Source organism: Sprattus sprattus, assembly GCF_963457725.1.
Source record: "Sprattus sprattus genome assembly, chromosome: 2".
NCBI classification, from domain to species: Eukaryota; Metazoa; Chordata; class Actinopteri; order Clupeiformes; family Clupeidae; genus Sprattus; species Sprattus sprattus.
Genome location: NC_137921.1, coordinates 20,491,967 through 20,515,869, shown reverse-complemented (window position 1 = coordinate 20,515,869; position 23,903 = coordinate 20,491,967). Strand labels below are relative to the sequence as shown.

At 46.0% G+C, this 23,903-nt stretch overlaps 1 protein-coding gene across 1 annotated transcript in view; it reads left to right on the top strand.

Moving 5' to 3' along the window:
• The window catches only part of ccdc85cb (coiled-coil domain containing 85C, b), a gene marked incomplete at both ends in the record, with an annotated part of 30,286 nt that overhangs the window by 5,648 nt on the left and 735 nt on the right, over positions 1-23,903 (top strand). Inside the window, 5 exons of the mRNA XM_080833253.1 lie at positions 15,587-15,666; positions 17,176-17,214; positions 20,210-20,314; positions 23,257-23,349; positions 23,584-23,682. Coding sequence (XP_080689379.1) covers positions 15,587-15,666; positions 17,176-17,214; positions 20,210-20,314; positions 23,257-23,349; positions 23,584-23,682 — 416 coding nt within the window. The remainder of the gene's footprint in view (positions 1-15,586; positions 15,667-17,175; positions 17,215-20,209; positions 20,315-23,256; positions 23,350-23,583; positions 23,683-23,903) is intronic.

Here is a 23,903-nt window from a genome sequence, read left to right as displayed (position 1 = left end):
AAGAGCTCCATTACTACAGTGGAGAGCTCTCCTGTAGTTGCCTATTAGTCACTTGAACACCGACTGCACATGTATAATTCAGTGATATAAGACTGACTCTCAGCATCAGAAGCAATTCGAAACAATTCTGTTTCAAAGTGTTATGTTACATTACTGAATCACCCCCCCCCCCCCCCACACACACACAAACACACACTATCTTGTGTATTGTCAGAAAGCTTGCAGTTCAGGAATTCCCACATTCCGGGACAGCCCAGAGGAAGTGGAACTCATTCAGTATGAATAGTGAGAGAGAGAGAAAGAGACAGAGAAAGAAAGAGAGGGAGAGAGAGAGAAAGAGGGGGAGGGGCAGTTTTGACGGGAGTTTTTTGTCACTTTGAGACCTGCGGTCGGATCTATCGCCCAGTGCCATCAGAGAGGCTTCCTTCCGACAGAATGAGGTTAAAGTCCCCATCAGCTGAGAGAGCCACGGAGAGTACAGCACAGCGCAGCACAGCCCAGCACAGCCCAGCCTTACACAGGACATGGCTGACAGGCTGCTTTGAATTGATGTTAAGCATTGCCTGTGTGTGTGTGTCTCTGTGTGTGTTGCCATCCAAAATCTGAGAGGAACTTTTGGAATGGCTATACTCTGTAGTGAATGAGGTTTGGGGTGGATGAGGAGGGTGCGCGCACACGTGTGTATGTGTGTGTCTGAAGGGGGGGGGGGGGGGGGTCAGGCTAGTCGCCATGGCAACAGCAGCAATGAGCCCAGGCATTCTGGACTGCACTGGCTGACTGGCTTTGAAAATATCGAGCGAGAGGAGGCGGGGTCACGGGGAGGGTGCATTTGTGGGGAGGGGTGGTGAGAGTTGGAACAGGAGGTGAGGGTGGGGGGCGTGGGGGTGCTCGCAAGTGTTGCCCACTGAGCATGACATTACGTTAAAAGGGGTCGCTAGTTTGCCTGTGTCAGCTTCAGCCTATACCACATGCTGAGAGGGAAGGGGAGGGGACACCCACCCAACCCCTAGCCTACCCACCAGCGACCTCCATTCTGTGGCTCCCAGGCGCACAGAGAGTTTTAGATGGATGGGTGTGGTCACTGCAGCCCTGCTAGTACAGCGACATTTCCACTGATGCTCTTAATTATAGCAACTCCTAGAGCAGTTCCTCATTGCCTGCGTGCATGTGTGTTATTCAAGGATTAATGTGAAACTACAACACTGTCGCTTAGTCAGGTGCTTTTTTGTTAGGTATTTGTGAGTAACTGTGTATGTACTATATGTGAAGTCAAACTTTCAATGAAGTTAACAAGGTTTCATGAAACCAATCACTTTTTCGAACAAGTTTCCCTCTTTAACAGGGCAAGGAAGTATGTTTAAGTCCATGCGTGTATATTTGGCACAGATGTACAATTAAGTCAGAACGAGTCATAGCAGTCCCCTAATCCGTGGCTTGTTTCACTATTATACTTATTTGATGAGCTTCACAGAACGTTCCAGCGAAACATCATCGATTGTTGCCGTTCAATGCGTTGTGGTGGCACTATAGAGCTTTTGATGAGGTGGCCAAGGTGGTGGTACCCTGGCAGGGCTCTGGCCGTAGAAGCATACCACCCAGTCAGCAATCCAATTCTGTTTATGCAAACTGTAGGTCACCTTCAGGAGGCCAAAAAAAACCACACACAGCCAAAAGTCAGATGCGCTGTGTGTCCTCGATGCCCTCCCAGGCCAATAAAGATGCCACTCTGTTTGTGTCTGTCAGCAATTTTTTTTTTCTTCTTCTCGCTATCGAGACTTAAGCTGAAGTGCAAACACCTCATTTTCTCCCATGGGGCTCGAGGCAACTTATCCCTGTCAGGGGCTCTCCTCTGACCTTGCCTGAGTGTATGTTTCACGCTGTCCCCCATCTAAGCCACATGAGACACTTGGTCCATTGCTTGTGGGTTAAATATGTATATCAACTATTAAAGGTGCTGTTTTGCGAATGGTTGTAGATGTTTGAGCTCAACAGCCGACCATATAACACTCCAGGACTGCACCTTTAAAGCAAAAGTTGCTCATTACATGCTTCGTGAATGCTTTTAAAAGTTTCTCTGCGCATTACACAGCTGGATTCCCAGAGGTGGCTGAATTAGGCATATTTGAGCATGTTTTCCCCTCAGCCGTTGCGTGCCAGGACCCCCTGTGTGTTGATCTGCACGACACCTGGTACTTCAGATGGGACCGGGCCAAACTCATGTCATCAGATTCAGGTTCAGTGAGACACAAAATGGAGCGGCAAAAAAGAAAGCAGCCAGCGTTCCGCTCCAAAAGCTGCTCGCAAAAAAAAGTGAAACATTTTCAAAACAAATGTAAGTGGGTCAGTGGAGCCAGTCATCTGGCATTGATTGTCCCAAACCAAACGTGTTGCCTCACATTCAGGAAATGTTCTATTTTATTTATTTATTTAGTAGTTTTTTTTGGCGGGGTGGTCTGGTCACCTTAACAGGAATTTCCGCTCTTTCTCTCTTTTTCCCTCTGGGTGTGTTTTAGTTTTTCTTCACTTTTTGGGTGGTGTCATGAAAGAGGTGGGAGGTTGACCCTCAGTTATTGATAACACATTTGCTGGGAGTTGCTGCTCTTGTATTCATGTCCCCCATCTTGTGCTCTGTAAGGTCAGATTTCCTTGGCTAGTCCCTCTCTCTCTCTTTCTTCCTTTCTCTCTCTCCCTCTCTCTCTCTAGCTCTCTCTCACAGACACACAAAACTCTCCCCCCCTCTCTCTGTCTTGCTAGGTCTCTCTTTCTCTCTCTCTCTTTCAGTCTCACCCCAACCCGTCTGTGGGAGGACCTGGGGTGCATGCCACGCTCAGCCAGGGAACAGCAGGCCATCTGTCTGACACCATTGTTCCCCAGACAAAGCTAAGGAGGGCTCTTTAAAAAGCCCCAACCAAACGCTGTGAAAGGAGCCTCCATTGGCCCTAAACGCCAGGCCCCCCAAACTCAAACAACCAACCAACCAAGCCTGAGAACTGTGCAGGCCACACTGAAATAAGTAGGACTGATGACCAGAGGGAAAGAAAGAGAATTTAAAAAGGGTTATTGAGTTGTGTGGTGGTGGAAGGGGGTGGTGGGGGATAGTGATGGGGTGTGGTCAATCTCTACCATCTCACGCCCACAACAGGAGGCTGCTGACCTCCCCTGCCAGGGTTTGGAAAAAGATTATGGAATGACTAGCCACTGCCTTGCTGCAGAACTGCCTGTCCTCCTCCAATATATATCAATCCGCTATCTCTTCATCCGCCCCGCATTACAGTTTTACAGGCCATTTGGACCAAAGAGCGCTATGAGCTCCAGTAAGTCATAAAACACAAATGAGAGCCATGGGAATGTCGGATCAGAGCGTTAATCTTTGTGGTCGGGACTGAGTGTGTGTTTGTGTGTGTGCGTGCGTGTGTGTGTGCCCAGTCAAATTGTATCTTCACCGCGAAACAAACAACCTTTGTGCCAAAACATGGGAAGTAGCCCTACATAGCTAATGTGTTATCATAAAGTAATGCATGTTTTGTGGCTTTCGTTGTATACAGTACTGACACGTCTCTGCCAATGTGCTGTCAGTTAGCAGGTTTTACAGCCTTTAAATTCATGTTGAAAATAAAAAGGATAGAAGGATTTCCAGAAGGGAGTCTATTTAGTTTCACTTCTCACAGATAAAGCAGTTTAGTCTTCCTTACAGGTTTGATGCTAAAACAGTTTGCCGCACCTTCACATACCATAGGTTTGTCAAATGATTTATTGAAGTTATCAAAAACATCACCAGTGTGTGTGTGTGTGTGTGTGTGTGTGTGTGTGTGTGTGTGTGTGTGTGTGTGTACACATTTGTGTGTGAGTGGGGAGTGGAGGTTGCAACTATAGCTTCTGCATCTGATTGCATTACGTTGACATGGAAAGGAAGCTAAAAACCCACCCCCATCCTCCCCCTCCCGATCTCATCCTTTTTACTGTAGTTTCCATGAACATCATAAAGAGCTTTATCTAAAAGCCTGTGATAATATAAAATGCAGCACTCGTGGGGGGGGCAGTTCTGAATGATTACTACCTTAAGCTAGCTTATACAGGTTTCCCTCACAGTTAGCAGAGTTATCCTCTCACAAAGAGCCAGGGTATCCATCAATCCACAGCTGTATCTCACTGATGCATCTGCCTTGCCAACTGTTGCATGGCACAGTCATTTGCCAGTGTCAGTTCAGTTGGGGGTGGAGGGGTTGGAATATGATGGTTAAAATGTCAGCAAAGCGCATCGCGAATCCCGCTAGTTTCTGATCCTCTTTTGTCCGAAGAGGTTCGTTAAGGGTTTTTATGAGAAGTGCAGATCATTTATGGAAATGCTACGACTGACTGGCTGGCTGGCTGTCTGGCTGACTTGGCAACAAACCCATCATTTCGTCAGGGTTTTATCGGAAATTAGTTGAGAAGCACTATGTCATTTTGTGTCAAATTTCTAGTATCAGTGCCTGACAACTATCAAACCCAAAGTCACAGAAATATTTGAGCCTCGACAGTTTGTATGCAACACATATTTGCATTTGATCAGATAAAATCGGGATGTTCCCAGGTTAAATGGCCGACATTTCACTCAGTCAGTCATGGAGAGATAAAACAGTAGCAGGGCAGGAAGACAAAAATGTCCTGGCTCTGCCTAAGAGAATGAAACAAAAAAGGTACAATTGGATATTTCTCACTATTGTGTCTCATTACTGCCATAAACTATTTTCGTTGCCCCAGGCACGTCAGTGTGGACATATTACTGTATTTACTACATTGTTATAGAGTTCATGTAATGCCTCCATTTTAAATCATCTCTTTCATCCTTTTCATTAAGTCTGCACATTGAGAAAGGTGGCTTCAAATGTGGCTTTTGGTTCATTATAAATTAAGCCCTCATTTTATGTTGCACACATAAATATTCAGTATGCGGGTCTATATTTATGTGTTTGTTTCCAGGGCGGGCATGTTTACTTTTCAAGGTGAACAACATGTGACAAAGCTATTTTTGTTTGGTGCATATTATTTCATTATACACATCCCTAGCTTCGTGCTTTGGAATTAATGTTTACCAGGTGGTGGGCATCATTTTCCCCCTCAGTTCCTTTTTCTTCCTGCTCTACATCCTTTCTGTGTTTATGCTTTTCATACATTTAATAACACAAGACTGAAGAGCCATAGAAAAGATCACCCACTTCTGAGTCATTTTCCTCAGTTATGATGCTTAGCCAATCATTTTTGCCAGCTGTTGGTCTTTGATCGAGTTGGTCTTTCCCAGCGACTTTAGGCAAATTGATCTTCTGCCGCCACAAAATCTTCCGTGTTTCATCTTCTTTGTCCCGAAAGTTGATAGGCCCTGTTCTCCTGGTCTTTATGTTTCAAACCAAGCAGACAGATAAAGAAAAGAAGAAAAAAACAGGCACACACACACATACACACAACATGAGAAGAAAATGCATTTGGGCAGCATCGGTTAAGTAGCTTACAGATAACGAAAGGAGATTAAAAGTGTAATGTTCTAGCCTTTTTTCCAAATGATGTGGAACGCGGCTTTTGCTCTCAATGTGCACGATTTAGAACTCAGACCCTCCACTACTCTTTTCTTTTTCCTCCCTCCCGCTGATAAATGTAGTGCAGGATGTAGGCTAGCTGTATGGAGCAAATGGGAACTAGAAACGTAAGAGCACCATCAAAATAAATGGGTTAAAGGAGTCGTCCTACAGGGGGCAGAGTCTCCAGTGGCAGTGGCATGGTGGGCTACAGAGAAGGTAAGATGAAAGTCACCCTCGAGGGCTAAGAGTGCTCTTGGCAGGGGGCTCAAGGTTGAGAGTCTTAGAATGTGGATATTGCAGCAGAAAAAGGCTCTTCATCCGCTTGTTGCTAGGATACCCTCTCTTTTTTTTGTGCAACGTTGAGTAGTGTGCTCTGCCTCCTTGTTCACTTCCCCCCACTGTACGTTCCTTCTGTCACTTTCCTATTTGTTTAACTTCAAAGCAAGTTCAGTCTTGTTTGGAGGGGGGGATGCTAACATACTCAACTGCTGTAACTCGTGCTAGCAAACACAGTTGTTTTTGGAACATCCCTTTTGAAACTTAGAGTTATATCAGCTTTACTGCCATATTTTTTCCATTATTTTAAGTGACTGAAATACAAATAAAGTGACAGACAGAATGCCTTGTCTAATGGAAAATAAAAAGTTTTGCAACGCTGCCATTTACCAGGCTTTTATATCCTCCTCTTGAAAGCGCTTTTTAATGGGCTTTTTCCCCCCATGTCCACACAAAGCTTGCAGTGCAGTATACGAGTTTGAACAGGGACAAAGTGGGGAAAGGGATTATGTAAGGCACCCTCGTCTGGGCCTGGAAGAGAAAGTTGTGGGGAATCGTTGCAAGGCTCAGGTCATTGCTCACCACACAGCTGCGTCAGAGGAGGAGGGGAAAAAAAGAGTGAGAGGGAGAAAGAGCTTGAAGGGAGGGAGAGTTTGAAAACCAGTGTGCTGTTTCCATCTGTGGTGGAGAGGAGACAGTACCCCCATCATGAGTTAGCCTGGGGTCCCTGCACTGCAGTTCCAGCAGTGAAAATCCATCCAATCGTGGAAGCTGTGCAGACCTGGTTCTGCATAACCAAAGGATGAAGGGATGAATGTGCGGCTGTCACAGATGACGCAAGACAGTGGTCCTAGCTGAAGCTTTAAAGGCTCTTTTTTGCCCTGCAATGAGGCCAATGCATTCCTGAATGAATAGGTAAGAATACTAGCCTCGACTCAAGCAGGCCCAGCCAGACCCCGCCTTGAGGGTCATCGATATGAAAAGCTATTGTAGCATAAGTAATGGAGCGAGAGGAATGCAGCCATGCGTGAAACCCTTCACTTCCAGCATCTCATGAAGACACACATACATGCACACACACACACACACCCATGCAACTGCAGAGAGCTGACAGGCTCGTAACCATACATAAACACACACAACATGCGCGGCTGCATGTACAGACAAGCATGTACTCTCACACACCATTACACAGTGAGAGAAAGCTGTGTGAGGGCCTCCTATGCACAGTATAGTAGTTTAAGCCTCAGTGGAAAGTACTCACACAGGGAGGCAAGGACATGCCTGTGGTCTTGGATCATGTTTTTCCCCCCTTGTCAAAGTTACATAATATGATGAAGGGATAATGATGATGTGACCTGATCAGAATGAAATGTGAAGTCCTTCGAATGACCACATTGGCAAACAGTCAATTAAGATGAAATGGGAAAAAAAACTCTTTGGTTGTGTGTTTTTATTTGAGAAAAGCGGAATGGAATGTGCCCTGACTAATAAAGAGTTGGGTGATCACCCTGGCTCTTCTGCCCTCTGAACAGTTGCTTAGACTGGGGTGCTATAAACATCAGACACGTGCTCGCTTACCCGATGTGGTAATCGTTCATTAGTGAAATAATTTTAATAACAGCACCCGCAGTTAAATGATTCCGGGAACGTTCAGTACCGAGACGGTAACCTTGTGAGTGACGAGCCACTGCAAAGCAGCATTTGGATGACTGATCAATCAGTTGCGTAGTTAACATTCACAGTCACACACACACACACACAGATTGTAAAGGAAAAAAGATTGACTACTGAGTTTGGACAAAAAACATATGCCCCCCTTTAGGTAATCTACAGCTTTCAGCTGTAAGATGATTAAAGCTTGAATGGGTTGTATTAAAAACACAGAGGCCGATAAAATGGCTTAGTCTTATTCCAAGCCAGTTACTATCAACCGACTGGTCAAATTCCATGGCCTAATTCATTACTGGGTAGACAGTTTCCGCTCCATGCTGTTAATCATCTTTGTCTGAAATAATTTTGGGTTAGATGGCCTCTTGGTCTTATGGCATCACAACCAACAATGCCAATTCACTTTTCAGACATGCAGAGCATATCGGTAGTTTGCTATTATTCCAACCAGATTGTTAAGGCCTGCATCAGGCAGTGTTCCTTCACTTTGTTTCTTCACGTTCTTGAAGCATGAAGCATAATGTGTCCAATAAAAATGTCTCCACTTGTGCTCCCAGAATGCCTGTGCTGCAGTGGTTGAACAGCGTGCATCATGGAATGTTTGTGTGCTCTGTAAAAGTCGGAGCCATCCATCTTGTTTGCAGAAGGCTGGGATCGCTCTCTATACTTCCCCATGGATAAGAGATCAGGGGTGTAAATTAGGCGAACTGTAATGAGTAAAGGGATTGATGGGGCTTCATTAAGTTTTATGGGGCCCTTGGGTAGCATGGAGTGGGTCTACGTCAGATTGATATGGCTAAGGTTAACCATCTGGCCATAAAGCTCTCATCTCTGTCACTAATGGAATTTGTCCACCGATCTCCACTGTCCGAGGCTCGCTAATATGTTTAATGGCTTTCCGATGCGGAAGTTGAAGGCATCCACTTTATAAATGCAGTGTTCATAGACCATTTGTGAAATGACAGTGCAAGGGATGGACAACATCTGACTGGGTCACGTGTCTTTGAAGAGAAGGACGTGAAAGGACGTTCTGTACCATACAACAGTGGCAGTTCTATGTTATGAGATTAAAGAATATTAGTCTTGCATTTGTGGCTCTTTGTGTTACAAGTACGTATTCAGACAGTTCTTTAGCTTAGCATTAGCCTGGCAGGCGTAGCTGATGTGTTTTCTGTTTGTGTATGTCTTTGTCAAGCCTCTAGCAGCATGACCTACAAATCCAGCCAACACTCAGCCATCCTATTAAACTCACTAGGAGAAGAGTCAATAGCTCCAGCCATTTCGTGATCAAGTCTAACTAACATGGCTGTACACCCTGTCGTCATAGGGGTTTGAAGCAGTTTTTTAAGCACGGTGTTGCAGGTTTTACACGGGGAAACAGCAACCCTGCACTCATGTCAAAATTGCCACCCTTGCCCTCAGAGGTCTGTGCTGTTAATTGAATTGTAAAACAGCATTGGGCAGCTAGATGTGACTCAGCATGCTAAATCTGTATGAACGCGAAACCCACCCCAAGGACCGAGGCCGTCAGCCTCTGGAAGTGGCGGGGAGATGGCTTGACATGCAAAGCTTATTGGGGGGAGGGGGGTGGGTTTGTAGCGGCTTTGCTTGCTTGCTTAATTAATTATTTATTCATTTAAAGTTTCTGCTGTTTTATGCCAGACATCAACTTGAGAATTGACAGCGGCTTTTCCTGTCAGCGAGTTGTCTCTCCGTTGTCTGCTGTACTTGTGGCGTAGGCGTCTGTGGAAGCCGGATGAAACACGGGGAGAAAAAAAAAATGTCACCGCTTTAGAAGGCTTGAAATTAGCGTGCCGTCTCCTGCAGCAAAGATATTTGGTGTCTGTTCTGAAATAGACTTTATGCAGCTCTCAGCAGGTCCCTCCTTTCTCTCGACCTCAAACAAGCTGGAGGCAGGGAAGCAATTGCCATAACTGAACCAGAGCTACCTTTCATAATATGAAACATTCCAAGCCAGGGCAGGAGTTCCCACCGTCAGACATCTCACTCTCTCCCTCGTGCCATATCAGTGCATCATCAGTTAGCTGTCCAGAGAGTGGAATGATAATTTGCTTCAAGCAGGCTTAATATTGTGGCCCATTACTACAGTGTTCTTGTGATACTAATTGTTGGTCTGCCAGTAAAAATGATTGGATAGACCTATAATGCTCATATTATGTTCACAATGCTCAGTCTCTGTGGGATAGTTCTGTCACACCCTCACAGGGACTGTCAAGAAACAAGAGAAAAAGGGTTTGATTTAACATTATCAGAGAAACAGCTCTCAGCTGGTATTTTGTGAGAATTGTGGACATTTAAAGCCCTTTATATGAACACAAATTCACCCAACCCACTTCAGACCAGTCCACACCCATTTGGAATTTACTACGGAGATGAGGCCTCTCTCGACTTCATGGAAGTTGAACTATACACAGCAATGTATCCTCCACAAGCTGGCATGTCAAAGCAGACTGAGATCGGTTAACTTGGTTTGCCAAACTGAGAGAAAAGCACGGCGATCTGCGAGTCACTGCATTTTGAGGTTACTTTCTTGTCAGAGAGCAGAAGAGCTCTTACGTCTCCTCTTTGGTATTGTGTGTTTTTTTTTCTCCCCTCTTCCAGAGCTCGAGCTCTGTGGTTTTTTTAATGGAAGCGAACGTTGTACTTGTCCCCAGAATGCCATACATATTTAGCGTTTACTGCTTCCAGATAAACACATTTAGGTTTGTAGTTATATAAGCACAGCACTCTGCCAGCCGAGAGACAGACTCCCTCGCTGCTGGTATGTAGATGTATTCAAATTAAGTTGCCTCGAGGGGCTTGCATTGCATTGCAAAATACAAACACAGGAAGAGACCCGGGGTTAAACAGCCCCATGGGGGCGCTCCTGCCACCCACCTAACCCATCCGTCCTATGAAGCTCCTTGTGCATCCTTGCTGCCTGTCCTGGCATTCATGGCCAGCCAAGCTGGCTCTCCTCCCAGGGTGGCAAAGGTGGAGCTAAGCTCAGCTTAAAGCTGGGATTGAGGTTGAACAGTAGGGCTTCGACTCCTGAATGACTTGCCCTGGTGCTGGGAGAGCAGCGCCAGAGACGAGGCCCGGTTGCAGCACGCCCAACCTTACACAATCATCCCTCTTCCTGTCACAATGGATCACTGGCAGCAACAAGGGAAGAAGGGATTGGCACCTCAGGGTGACGTTCAGTGCACGGCTCGCCCTTAAGATCAGGTTTGGTCAGGGAGTGGTTTCTGGTGTGGCAAGAGTTGGACTTAACCTACTTGTTTCCTTCAAGAATATGAACATGCCTCTGCCTAAAAGATAGGTAACATCTTGTTATTGATATCTACAGAGATTAGCCGGAATGCTAACAGAGTCTAAGCTCTTTTCAAAATATCCTTTCGCCATACTTGAGAGCCTGCCACTGATAGTCAGTCAAGATTAGCCTTAGTGTATAGGTGTGGAAGTCGCCGTTCAAAGGACATGAAGACAGGCATGTGACTGCTAGGGCACTCATGTGCTGATAGGGTTGATGCCAAGGTGACACACCCTCAGGTCAGTGCCGCCATCCCTGCTCAAGACGTGATCTTTAAACGTACAGCGTCGCACAGAGGCAACTGTTGTCTGTGTCTGCAGTGAGTGTGCAAGAGCTTGGAGAGCTTGTGTGTCTGCACTGAAGTTATTTAACCGTTGTTGGTAAAACTGGTTGAAGAATCCCATGAGCATGCTGCCTTCAAAATGTGTCTTTACTCTTTTTGGAAGTAAGAACAAATATTTACAGTGATGTGGGAGAATCTCTCCACTGAGGCAGATTCAGTCGACATTTCTTTTGCAAGCTTGTTTGTTGTGAACCTGTTTTTTTTTTCTTTACTTTTTTTCTCTCCTCTCAAAGGCAGAGAAGCTCTTGTTCACAGTAGTATTTGTTTTTCGAACCGGGAGAGGATAAGAAGAGGTTGCAACACGGCCCCCTCTCTCTGTAAATGGCCCAACCCCGAGAGACTAAGCCCTGATACCTGTTCAAGTAGATGGACCACTCTCCTTTCACTGACACTACAGAGTGAATAGAACAGTCTTAGACGAGCGAGGAGGTTAGTTAAGCTTTGAACAGCACCGTGTCATGGATGTATTTACCACGCCGTGATCCTGAGGTCCAAGGTCGAATTTGGTGCCCCTCGCATTCGTAAAGCAAGTCAATGATTAAAAGCCAGAATGAGTGAGTGAGTGAGTGAGTGAGTGAGGGCGTGTGTGAGGCTTGTGTAAGAGTGTGTCGAAACGCCTGATTTTCTTTTTCTACAGACTGGAGCTGAGCTCTCTCAGGCAATCACACACACACACACACACACACACACACACACACACACGTACACAGAGCACACAGAGCACACTTGTCAGAGTGTATCAGGTTTTCACCACTTCCTCTGAGATTAATGAGTTCCTTGTTGGGAAGGTGGGAACAGGAAACTTGAGGGACTTGATTTCGTGTGCTGCCTGATCAATGGAAGTGGCAGGTGTCCAGCGCCGTTGCTGACGTTTGGGTTAATCGTGGCCACATTGATTGTGGAAGTATCACCTTTAATTGACCTGCGTGCCTATTGCAGGTTGAGACAGCCAATCGATACAGGCCCATCAACCCATGTTTGTGTGTGTGTGTGTGTGTGTTTGTGTGTGTGTGTGTGTGTGTGTGTGCATATACTATGTGTGTGTGTGTGTGTGTGTGTGTGTGTGTGTCCCTACATTGACAGGAGAGGCCCTCACCCTCTTGACTAAGCACATGCACATCACAGCCTCTCCCACAGTGCCAATCCCTGTCACATGGGGTTAGGTTGATGCCCTTGAGTATGCCAGTGGTGCCTTTGATGGCACGCCGATGCCAGGCCCACTGCTATTTGGCCTCCATGCCAACTCCGTCTCACTAATGTTTTGTTAATGCCCAGTTTGCTCGTTTCCCAGGGAGAGTCTGCCATGGCTGCCCCCACTGCCTGTGCCCGTACACCGGAGGACATTTCAGATGCTGCTGAAAGGCCCATCCTCTGTTGTCAGATGCACTCTTGAGTTTGAACCTGCTTTGTGCCAACATGTCAAACAATAACCTCTCTTCTTCTCTTTGGAAACCTCCCCCTCTTCTCTTTTTGTCTGTCTCTCTTTCACACAGTCTTTCTCTCCAACTTATATACACACACACACACACACAAACACAAATACACAAACACACTCACATACAGACACACACAGACTCACAGGCTCTACAGTCCTCTCCCTCCCTGTTCCACCTCTCTCTCTCATTTAGTCTCATTCTTATCTGTAGTGAAACTGGTATTTCTTCCCATTTTTTTCTGCAGCTGTATCTACCTTGCTTTGGTCTGACCTTGCGTTTACATTTTCAACTCACTGTCTCTATCTGAGTGTTTTCCTTTTTTCCCTTTGCTTTCTTCTTTCTTCCTTTAATGAAGAGCTCAATGTCTGATGGATGATATTTTTTTAAAGAATGAGGTCAGAGAGGATGGAATGTAATATTGTGGAGACTGTAGTAGTTTCTCTGCTTTCTTCCACATCTTGCAGTAATTGACCCAACTCCCATCTTGACTCACACATACTGTATACAGAGAGGCAAATACACACACACACACACACACACACACACTCCACCCTCCCGTACAGCCTACAGGATCACTCGCGCGCGCACACATAAACACTCACACTTATACATATACACACCCTCTTACTCACATGCACACTAGATGCATATACACAGCATAGTGTTACTTCACAGCCCTTAGTGCGGAGCTGAACATGCAATATTGCAAGACTCCCAGACAGTTCAAATAAGCAGCAGAACAACACCAGAGAATGGGCCTGGCAGGAAGGTAGATAATCCCATTTTAAAAGACACAGACGAGAAACTATGCGTTAGTAGTATGACCAGTTGTAGTTTGGTTTAACCAGCACCCCCACTGCATCTCCTGTGGGGGCCTGCCTCTCGTGGGGCGTGCCATTGGTGGGGGGGAGGGGGCTTGCAGACTTGGAGCTTAGTACATCTGAGTCCATCTGGCCTCTCCTGAAGGCTCCGGCAGAGCTGGTGACCCTGGTGGGGTGGGTAGATGTGGTGGAGGCCCAAGCCGCCCTGGAAGTGGGTCACGGCGAAGCTGACGGGATTGGAAGCGACAAACCGAGAGGGACAGACTCACGGACGCACTGCCTCAGTAACACTCCCACCCCCATCCCATCCCCGCCCCCCTCTGACACCAAACCACAGCCAACCGTGGCTCGCGGCCGCCCTTCTTAGGTCTCACTCGAGCCCGATGAAAACTCACTCAAAAGAAAGGGGGCCGGGAGTCCAGCACCTACGTACATGTAAACAGTACCCCCACCCCCCCCCCCCCCCCCCCCCCACTTCATGTAATCAGCCGAAGGTTCTCTTTCTTTTATTGTTATCCCCGAATCTTCCTTGGTGTGCATTTAATTGATAATTGTCAAGCTCCACGCTCAACAGACCTCGCTTTATGTAATTGTTTTGAACTTGCTGGTGTGGTGCCTCTTAAAAGGCACTGAGGTGAGAGTGGGAAACTGTTACCACACCTTTTTACTTTATGGGGTAAGCTACACCCACGCAGGTCTGTTTCCACTCCAGTACTGCTAATGTATGAAAGCGTCTCCCATGAATCCCAAGTCTCCAGCCTCAAGCTTTGTCTACTGCTGAACAGGCTTTGTGTGCATGCTTGTGTGTGTGTGTGTGTGTGTGTTTATGTTTTTTTTTCTACCACAGTGGACCAATCATATAGATCTGGCATCTTCTTCAGGATGTTTGCCTGTGTCGGGGTGTCTGGGTGTGGTTTGTTGGCGGTTGAATGTTTGGTTCGAGGCCTTTTTCAGAATGAAGTTTTGTTGTGTAGGCGTATGTGTGAGGTTTATTTTGGCTGAATTTTGGTCAGAAGTTTGGGCCGTGGTGGTGTGGGGTCCTGCTAGACCTGACCCAGCTGCAGGACCTGCTCCCTAATCGGCTTGAGCCACTAGCCCACAGGTCAGCCGACCAGATGAAGTTAGATTAGAGGGTCACAAGGGAGCAAAAGAGGATTATCAGTAGGCTAACATCTCCTTCTCTCCTTTTCTCTCTCCCCATCCACCTACAAAGATTTCCCCCTGTTCTGGTCAGGCGACAGTCGGCATACCTCAACAAAGTAGTGTTCATCTACTTCGGCACTTCGGCACTTTCAGCAAAAAGATCTTGTCACTCAAAGCCACCGCATCCAAGTATTCTGTAACAGCCATTTCACCGAGCAGCACCACCTGGTGGTAGCAGTGGATGGTTCAGTTGTGGTCTTATTCGGATGGCTGAGTTTTGAACAGAAAGGGGTAGCAAATAGAGCTGTAGGAGATGCAAGTGAACACTGTTCAGTGAAGCACCATGGAGTGACTAATGCCTTGTCTTGACCTCTAAATCCTTCTGGCCCCTTTCAGTGGCTCCCCCATTTTCCCCTCCGACTTACCGCCCTCCATCTCAGCATGGATGAGATGGCGTCCATTAACAGGAATTTCTCCACCACACCAAAAGAAGGTTTTGAATCAAGGGATATTCTAATATATGTGTGCCGTGGCCCATGGTTAGCCTAAGGAGTTCTGATTAAGTGACAGGGGGGCCCTGCTTCCAAGTGCTTTCCCCTTTGATGTTTTTTTTTCCATGTCACAGTTTAAAAATATGTGAGAAAGAGTGTGAGAAAGTCCTCATGTCCTTGTCATGAACCTGAATAAAGCCTTCAGAGAAATAAGAGGCCAATTTAAAGAGAACTTTGACATGTGCATTGCATGCTGGGTAGTGGTGTGGTGTGACTCACCTGAGGTTTTGCAAACAAAAGCTAATTTTAGATGGTAGTCACAGAAAGGCAGCAAATCACCACCGGGGGAAAATGAGCAATGCTTGGAAGAGAGAGGGAGGGTAGCCTCACTGCTGTTTCATAAGGACAGGAATATTTGTATCAGAGCTCTCCTGTTGTATCTCTCATGACATCTTTTTCATTGTATAAATGACTTCTGCACTATATATGAAATGGTTTCTAAGCCCTGATTTCTCTGTCCCTTTTTTGTCACCACAGAGTCGTCTTCAAATTACATTCGACAGCTGGAGACCAAGGTACGCATTCTCGAGGACGACAACAGCAAGCTCATCTCTCAGGTACAGTTGTTGTCCTGTTTTTTGTTTGTTTGTTTGTTTTTAATAAAGACATGGAAAATAAATCAATAAATGGCTGTACCATATATTAGAGTATTCTGTTGGATGTTTCCAGTGATGATTAATTCGTCCTGGAGGAGCCAAAGCTAGTACAACGGCATTCCCTTTTCCCAGAGGAAGCCCTAAGCAGTGCTGCTCAAGACGGCAACAGCGTTGGCGTCCTTTTGTTCGTGTGTCCTCGCCTTCACATCCACTAACCCCCCCCCCTTACCTCGTAGGGGTATGTGTACGGTCTTCAGGGCAAAATTTCCCCTGGTTCAGTGAGAGTTCACTGGTTACCTGCCAGATCGAGTGGGAAGATATCACGTGAATGCCTGAAACATGAATACGTCGAAACTGTCACAATCCCACTCGGATCCCCGAGTCCCATTTATCTTAAGAATGAGTCGGGTACAACACATTTAGTATTTAGTTTTAGATATTATAGATATATATTACTCAATAGATTTACATTATAATTAGTCTTTCATTTCATTGCCCACTAGCAATTTACCTAAGCCTCTTTTACTCTACCATAGTCTGCAATGAGGCCTTTATTATCAGAACCTGATGCTAAAGGTGAGATACAATTAGAGTCTCACTCAGAGGTAAAAAGCCACCCAAACTTACCTACACTCAAACACCCACAGTTATTAACACAAGTGAAGAAGAGAAAAGGCCAATTGTTGGCTGAAGGGACATCTTGGCTGCCAGACGTCAGTGCTCAAGCTTGTGTAGAATTAAGTATTAATCACCCATTGTGGTCTGTGAAACTGACTGAGACAATGTGTGGAGCATTGGCGAGCCTCTTTCTGTGAAAGACACCTCCTATGATCAGCACAGTAATTCCCCTGAATCACACTCACATTGTATTCATCAAGGCTGCTCTACGTTTTAATGCAGGGGTTCTCAGTAAGCGCGTAGGCGAACACGCCTCCACGTGAGCGACTGAATGTATATTCCTTTGAAATGAATAGGCCTCGAATTGGGTTTTTTTTTTGTCTCCAGAATATTTGGCAGAGGCGGCAGCTGTGCTGTCATATACATATCATATCCATAAGCGTTTCTATGGTTGGGAAGCTTTGTGACCACACATAGTAAGGCTCATTACTACCGTGCTGGACCCACGCATCTTAGAAAACCAGCCCCCTCCCGAGAAAAACCTGCATCCCCTTTGCATATGGCGGATTCAGATGAGGAGCCTTTCAATCTGAAGTGGAATCCTGACAGTATAAGACTTTTTCCACTGAGCTTTGCAAAGATGCCTTTGTCAGGATGTCCATGCTATAAGCTGTCAGAAACAACTCCCCTTGGATCGCCATTCATCCGAACTCCCAGTTGACAAAGGTTGTCTGATGCTGCACATGCATGCTCAGTGAACCAAGCACATGTATGGTACATGTGGCCTGCTATGTGAATCACATGTACTCCTCCTTATATCCTGATGTCTGGTATCTGTTTTTCTCCCTTCAGCCCTGTGGCCGATATAGCTTGTCAAAGATACAAACAAAGGTAAACAACGCCCAACACTATCTGACCGAGATGCTTTTGCAGGGGAAAGCAGGTTTAAAGGCAGATTGAAATAATTTCTTCTCTACCCACCCCCCCCCCCACCCCCCACCCGCCCTTCCTCCTGTTGCTGGTGGTGGTCCTTATACTTCCTTGTGTATTTCAGCTGCTTCGCCTTCTATGAACTCTTCATTCTTCCTGGCTGTGTATTTGGCCATGCAAAGGATCCTGTCTGCTTTTCAGGAATAGCATGCTAGGCTAAGCTGAACTTGTTTGCATGTTTCCACATGGGGATGGGTGGTGGTGTGGTGTGGTGTTGTGTGAGATACTATTTGCTGCGAAGGAGATGTCGCAGCATGACTTGGGTGCATGAGCCGAGATGCTTGTCCCTCTTTCTCGCAGGGACATCTGGATGGGCTGAATAATTGAGCACCTCGATGTAGGTAGATGGGAGGCTTCCATAATGCATGGCCCTTTAAATTGATGTGTGTAAGGAAGAAAATGAATGTCTTTAAATTTTTATGACCTGTGTCTTGCTTGTTGCGGTTGTCTGGGTGTATGTCTTTTCCGTATGAGGGCATTTCGAGGGCTGGGGGTGTTGTTAGATCTTTATAAATTGATGAAGTGGCTACTGGAGACTGTTTACTTATGAATGCAGATTTTGCAGACAAACTCAGTTCAACACCATATTGCATTACTTACACATGAATTACATACGAGTCATACGAGTCATCGAGTTGTAATGACTGGTACATATTGACTTTATAATAACATAATAACTTTGAGTCATCGAGTCATAAATGGTAATATCACAATGAGGTTTGTACTGGTTCAGCAAGTGTTTAAAGGGTCAGACTGTGATCTCACAAAATGAAACATAAGGAGCTGAAAGGTTCTTCTTTCAGCAAAGGTATTGCCCAACCTCAAGATTAAGGGCTTCAACTCAGGGTTTCTTACTGAAAGTAAATAGACTAACCTCCCCTTTGTTCTGTGGAAACAGTTTGACCAAAGGAAAGGAATGCTGACTCTCCAGGCCGGTTAGCTAGAGCTCTTCAAAAAGAACGATGTTAGTACACAAATCTGCCCCAAAAAAAGGGTGTGGGATTATTTACGCAGTCTGTAACCCATTGAATTGGTTGGATTAAGTCTATGGTCTGATGTGGTCATTATGGAATTGGCCTGTTTCCCCGCCTTCTTTTGCATATACAGGGATTTGCGAGACAATAGGGTTTGAGATTCACGGTATGTAAGTTGCATGGACCAAACTCTCCTTATTTAACAATAAAGTGTTCAATTCTATAGCACCTTTAACGAAGTGTGATGTGGTCATTAGGGTCAGTGGAAAAGCCTGTGAGACCCTTGATCAAGCTCCTCAGTACAATAACAGAGGAGTTTTTAGGCTAACTTTCTGGCATTATTAGGTAATACTAAACCCTCCCCAGCTCTTCATCTCTAGTAAACAAATATATAAGAAAAAAAAACAGTCTTGCTGTGTTTTTTTTCTAGATTGTGAACTTTAGATGACATAGAGCACCATAGCTGTAGTGGGTTGTTCCTGGTCAATAGCCGCAATCCATCCAAATGCCAAAACGGTGCCTCCAGACTAAGAGAAATTGATGTGAAAAAAGTTCTGACCTTGCGACCTGACAGGTTTCCCTGATTTGCTCCTGTGGAGGTTAGACAGGTATGTTGGGTTACTGTGGAGGTTAGATAGGTATGTTGTGTTACGAGAGGAACCCCCTGGCTGCGGCTATGACCCCTCTGGCCCCCTCGTCGCTCCAGACAGGAGATAAGGTGCGACGGCTGCAGGCCCTGTCACCTCTAGGAACATTGTGATGAATTAGGGTGAGCCGCTCAGACCAGTTCGTGTCTCAGGACCAGGCAAATGAAGAGAAATGGCCTGCTGTGTCAGGCCAACTGGACGTTTACGGCCATTTTGAGGACCGTTGATGCAGGTGAAGAAAGCACATGTCAACCCCAGGAGAAAAGGGTCCAAGAGTTCCTCATGTTGTTTATGTCCGGCATTAATGAACATATTAAGAACAGCTTATTTATCAGTGCCATCCAATTCACTCTAAAAATATGGTGGTTTCTAATAGAGGAAAAGTTTATATTGAAAAGATATAATGCTTATGGATGGGCTAAATCTCTGAGAAATGTAAGAATGCCTATAAAGGCCTGTCATCACGCTGTGTGAGACCCAACCATGAGCAATAAATGTGTTCACTCACTCTCAGCAAAGGTTACGAAACAAAGTATTTCAGTCTCCGTCGAGTGAAGGAAAATGGGACATGTGTCTTGACGCAGCCAGAGGATGCTGACGGTATTAAAGAGTACGCAGCGAGGGAGCGAGTCTCCCCGGAGCGCTCGACAGCACAGGAGCCACGCTAGGATGCGCTAGACGATGACCCGGCTATTTTTATCCCCCATCTCCCTCTCCGTCTCCCAGCAATCACGCGCTCCACTCCGCTCAGCCCATTGAAAAGAACACGAGTGCATGACTTTGGAAATGTCATTATGAGTGGAGAGGAGAAGAGGTTCCACCCCCCCCTCCCTGCAGATCCCTGGGTTGCTGCATTACACTTACTTCTGCCCATGGGAAGTGACTGAAGGTTGTTCGGCCCTTACTAATAGGAGGGAAGGTTGTCATTTGTCTGTGTGCGTGTGTGTGTGTGTGTGTGTGGGGGGGGGGGAAGACATCATAGAGAATCTAGCTCAGCTGGCTCGTGACTGTCTGGAATTCGGAGACGTACAAGCGGAGAGCCATGGGCTAAGGGAATATCACACAGTACACCAAGGGAGTCTCACACTAGCTTATCTCTGCAACACAGATGGGTAAAACACATTAAGCCCTAGCTTAACTCAATCATGGGGTCACAATGACTCTATACTCATAAGGGTACTCCGTACTCTGAAGGTGATGGTTGATAGGTTGTTGTGGTGATGCTGCGTGATGATGATCGTGATGTTTTTTTTTTCCGTTCTTGTCTTCGTCCAGCAGTGCAACCTGGGAGACCTGCGCGCCCTACGGAAAGGCATGACCCTCTACCACTCGGAGTCACAGCTGTCCTCACTTCCCCAGCGCCAGGAGGCCATGCTTAACGTGAGTACCCGCAGACGGACGACCGACTGGCCGACTGTACACACACACATGTGTTCAGTGCTGTGGCGTGGCTGACATTCAGACGTTCAGCCTCGTTACGTCTGAGTTTGCATGCACACACGTGACTGTCCCTTCTTCATTCTTCCATCAAGACACACACACACAGAGACCCCTTGAAATGTGTCCCACTGTCCTTTTTGTGGGGGCCCTGTCTGCAATTAGGTTACAATGAAATCTGAAACTAGATTATCAGCGTCCTCAAGGCCTTCAAGTGTTAAGAGGGTTCTCAGCTGTACATGGCTTTTATACAAATTATTTTTCATAATCAGGACCATGTATTCATGTGTATACATTGTGTCCTGGATTGTAGGCATGAAGAGATGATAGACAGTGTCCACATCATTACCCAGAATTGCACCTAAAGGCAACATTAAATTGTAACAGACTAACTGCCCATCTGCTATATAAAACGACCGCAGCTCCCACATAGCCCCCAAAAATGTATAGACATGTAGGCAAAAGACACATTTAGTCTGCGTCGTCCAGTTTACTTAGAGGCCCCAGGACCATGGAGCCGCCATGATGGAAACAATATGGAGTGGAATTATATGCATCACACAGAATGTTGTTTCTCACATTTGCTGACTTGTTCAACACCAGAGGAGCTCTGTTTACCTTTCATTAGCCTCCAATGAAACCTGAATGATCTGTAATAATGAGTTTCCCTGGCAACACAGGGCACTGCCAAACGATGCTGCCTGCACCTTCAACTGTAATCCTAAGTTTTGTTTACGAGTGCATTTTCATCAAACATTAATTAGCTCCCTTAGATCGATTTGACTTTTTTTTTTAACCTCCCTGTGGTGCTGTTTAGGGAGACAACAAAAGAGCTGTAATTGTTTTTTTTTTTTTTTGCTTCTGTCACTCTGCCAAAGGTACTTGTTCTGCTCCTCCTAAAAGCATTCGGCACCAAAAATCAATACAGAACCTAATATGAAGGCGTTCTGTCTGACTCACCCGCTCCCTAAGGAACTCTGGGGAGGGGGGTCACGAAGTTGCTGACACACCAAATCCCTCTCCTCCCTTCCACTTCTCCGCTTATGTGACCTTGTAACTTTTTTTTCTGAAGAGACGCATTAATGTTTTAGGCGGTCAAGGAGGCAGCTGTCTGTCTCGGCGGATGCTTCTGTAAAGACTGATTTATTCACATTCCTCCAGGCCTTTTGCATAAGGCCCCTTTGCCATTTAGACCTTGTTTGCCCAGCTGCAATGTCTGTGAACAGTTGTGCAGTTGTAGACGTGACACGCCCCAAGGTCAAACGGATTCATCTGTTGGATTGCCCCAGGCAAAAGTCACATGACTGCGTCAGCTGGAACATAATTGCCTAAGTAAATGGTCTCGGGGGACACCAACTTTACCGATAGGACAATAGAAGTGTATTGGAATGTCCTCTGCATGTCAACATGACCTGCAATGACAATAAAAGTGTCCACTTCTTCTCTGAAGGGTCCTGGAAAAGGATAATGTTTTGTTTTTTGCGCTTGATTCAGGCTAGCGGCCTTTCTCTCATTACCATCCTACCATAATAGACTTGAATAGAGAGTCTTATTCAAAAGAGCCTCGACCTTTCAATTGAAATTTTACAAGTGTCAAATTAGCAGAAACATCATTAGGGCACTGTTTTTTTATGAGAAGGAGTTAATTTCAGTGTAACAGGCTATAAATAAATATGGTGGGAGAGAGAGAGGATGATTCATAATAATGTCATTTACGGTCGAGAGAGGAGAAGGTAATTGTGTTATGTCATCAAATTACCCACCGATTGAACATAAAGACGAGCTCTCTCTCTAGTTCTTGCTCCAACTAGAGAGAGAGCTCGTCTTTATGTTCACGGCAAAGCTCGCCTCTATTAGGCTTATTATGCTGCGCTTCACTCTCTACATCTGCTCCGGGCCCGTCGTCATGGCATCTCCATGGCAACATCCTCATATGGGGGTGGGTGGGGGGCATGCAGATTGATTGATTGATTGTGCTTTGATGAGACCCTGCGTACTCATGCGTGAACGTGATGGAGTGAACGGGAGAGAAAGAACTAGAACAGGAGCAGGCAGACTCAGCTTTGCTGAATCTGGAACTTTGTGCACGCATTGCCCCCTGCTCTAGCACACACACACACACACACACACACACACACACACACACACACACACACACACCAAAGATGAATCGGATGACTCAGGCTTTGTTCAAATTACTTTTTCTTTTTACTTTAAGCCATTCAAATCTTCCCTTTACTTCAATCGGTCTGTCCCCCCAAACCAGAAACAGCTGCTCACTGGCCTTTGATTCAGCTCGCCCACTGTAGAAGGTCGCAGTGCAAGCTGCATAGAGAAGCCCGTGCCTGGAGCTCGATGCTCTCCGACAGTGTGTCACAGTGGTTATCCCGAGCGTTTAACAAGCTTGATTTGTGCACAGAGCCAACTCTGCCTCATGCCCACTGGATAAATAGTAATCATGGCTGCGGGCTATGGGTTTCAACTCTGCCATCCACCGCTATTTGAGGCTATGGAGCCCACTGTCAAAATCCACAAAAGTCAGACCTAGAACTGGTGTGGTATTTACATCTACCCTCCGCAAAAGCCCACCCCTAAACCCCTTGCTTAGATGACTATATATCGATTCTTAACATGGGGGCTCCTGTAGGCCTGCTCAGGAAAGGAAAGGCTGATGATTTTTTATTTTTTTTGCACTAACAAATGCCATGCTTCGATGAGGCTCTTTTTAATTAGCCCTGATTAATCACACTGGAGGACAATGGGGATCGTTCCCACCAAGCGCATCAGTTGGCAGATCCATCAGTTATGGCACGCTGTGACACTACCCGAGGTCACTCAGCTCTGCTCATCTCTCTTTCTCTCTCTCCCTCTCTCTCTCTCTGCAGGGCACTGGGCGGCTGCCCACCAGTGAGTCCTCCCCCTCAGCTGGTTTCTTGAGCTCTGTGCAGAAACCAGAGGCCGTGGTGCACGCTATGAAGGTACCTGGAAACACTACATCCTAGAAAATACCCATAGGACTTAAAATATAGTTTCCATGAGTTAGTTGGGTTTGGGTATGAGTAGTTTTTATCTGATAAATGTATTTTAGTCCATTTTGTTTCCTGAAACCATGCAGCAGCACTTAATGTAGATCATTGGCGCCCTTGATTTAGAAGTGAACTGTCCTGTGGTGGTTTTTGTGGTGCTTTTTAACGCTGCTACATCGCCTCCAGGTCCTTGAAGTTCATGAAAACCTGGACAAGCAGATTCCAGAGGACTGCGAAGAGGACCTCAGTGAGAAAGAGAAGGCTATTGTGCGGGAGATGTGTAACGTAAGTGAAGGCAATACAACATCACACAACACGCCATCCACTTACGGACTCAATACCTTACCCTCCATTTCGCTCTCTCTCCCTCCCTCATTTTCTCTCTTATTTACCTGTTTATTTCTCCCTTGCTAGCGTGCTCTTTGTTTATGTTGTTGTTTGACACAGCACAGGCAGTGATTCGCTGTGGCTCTCTCTCTCTCTCTCTCTCTCACTCTGTCTCTCTC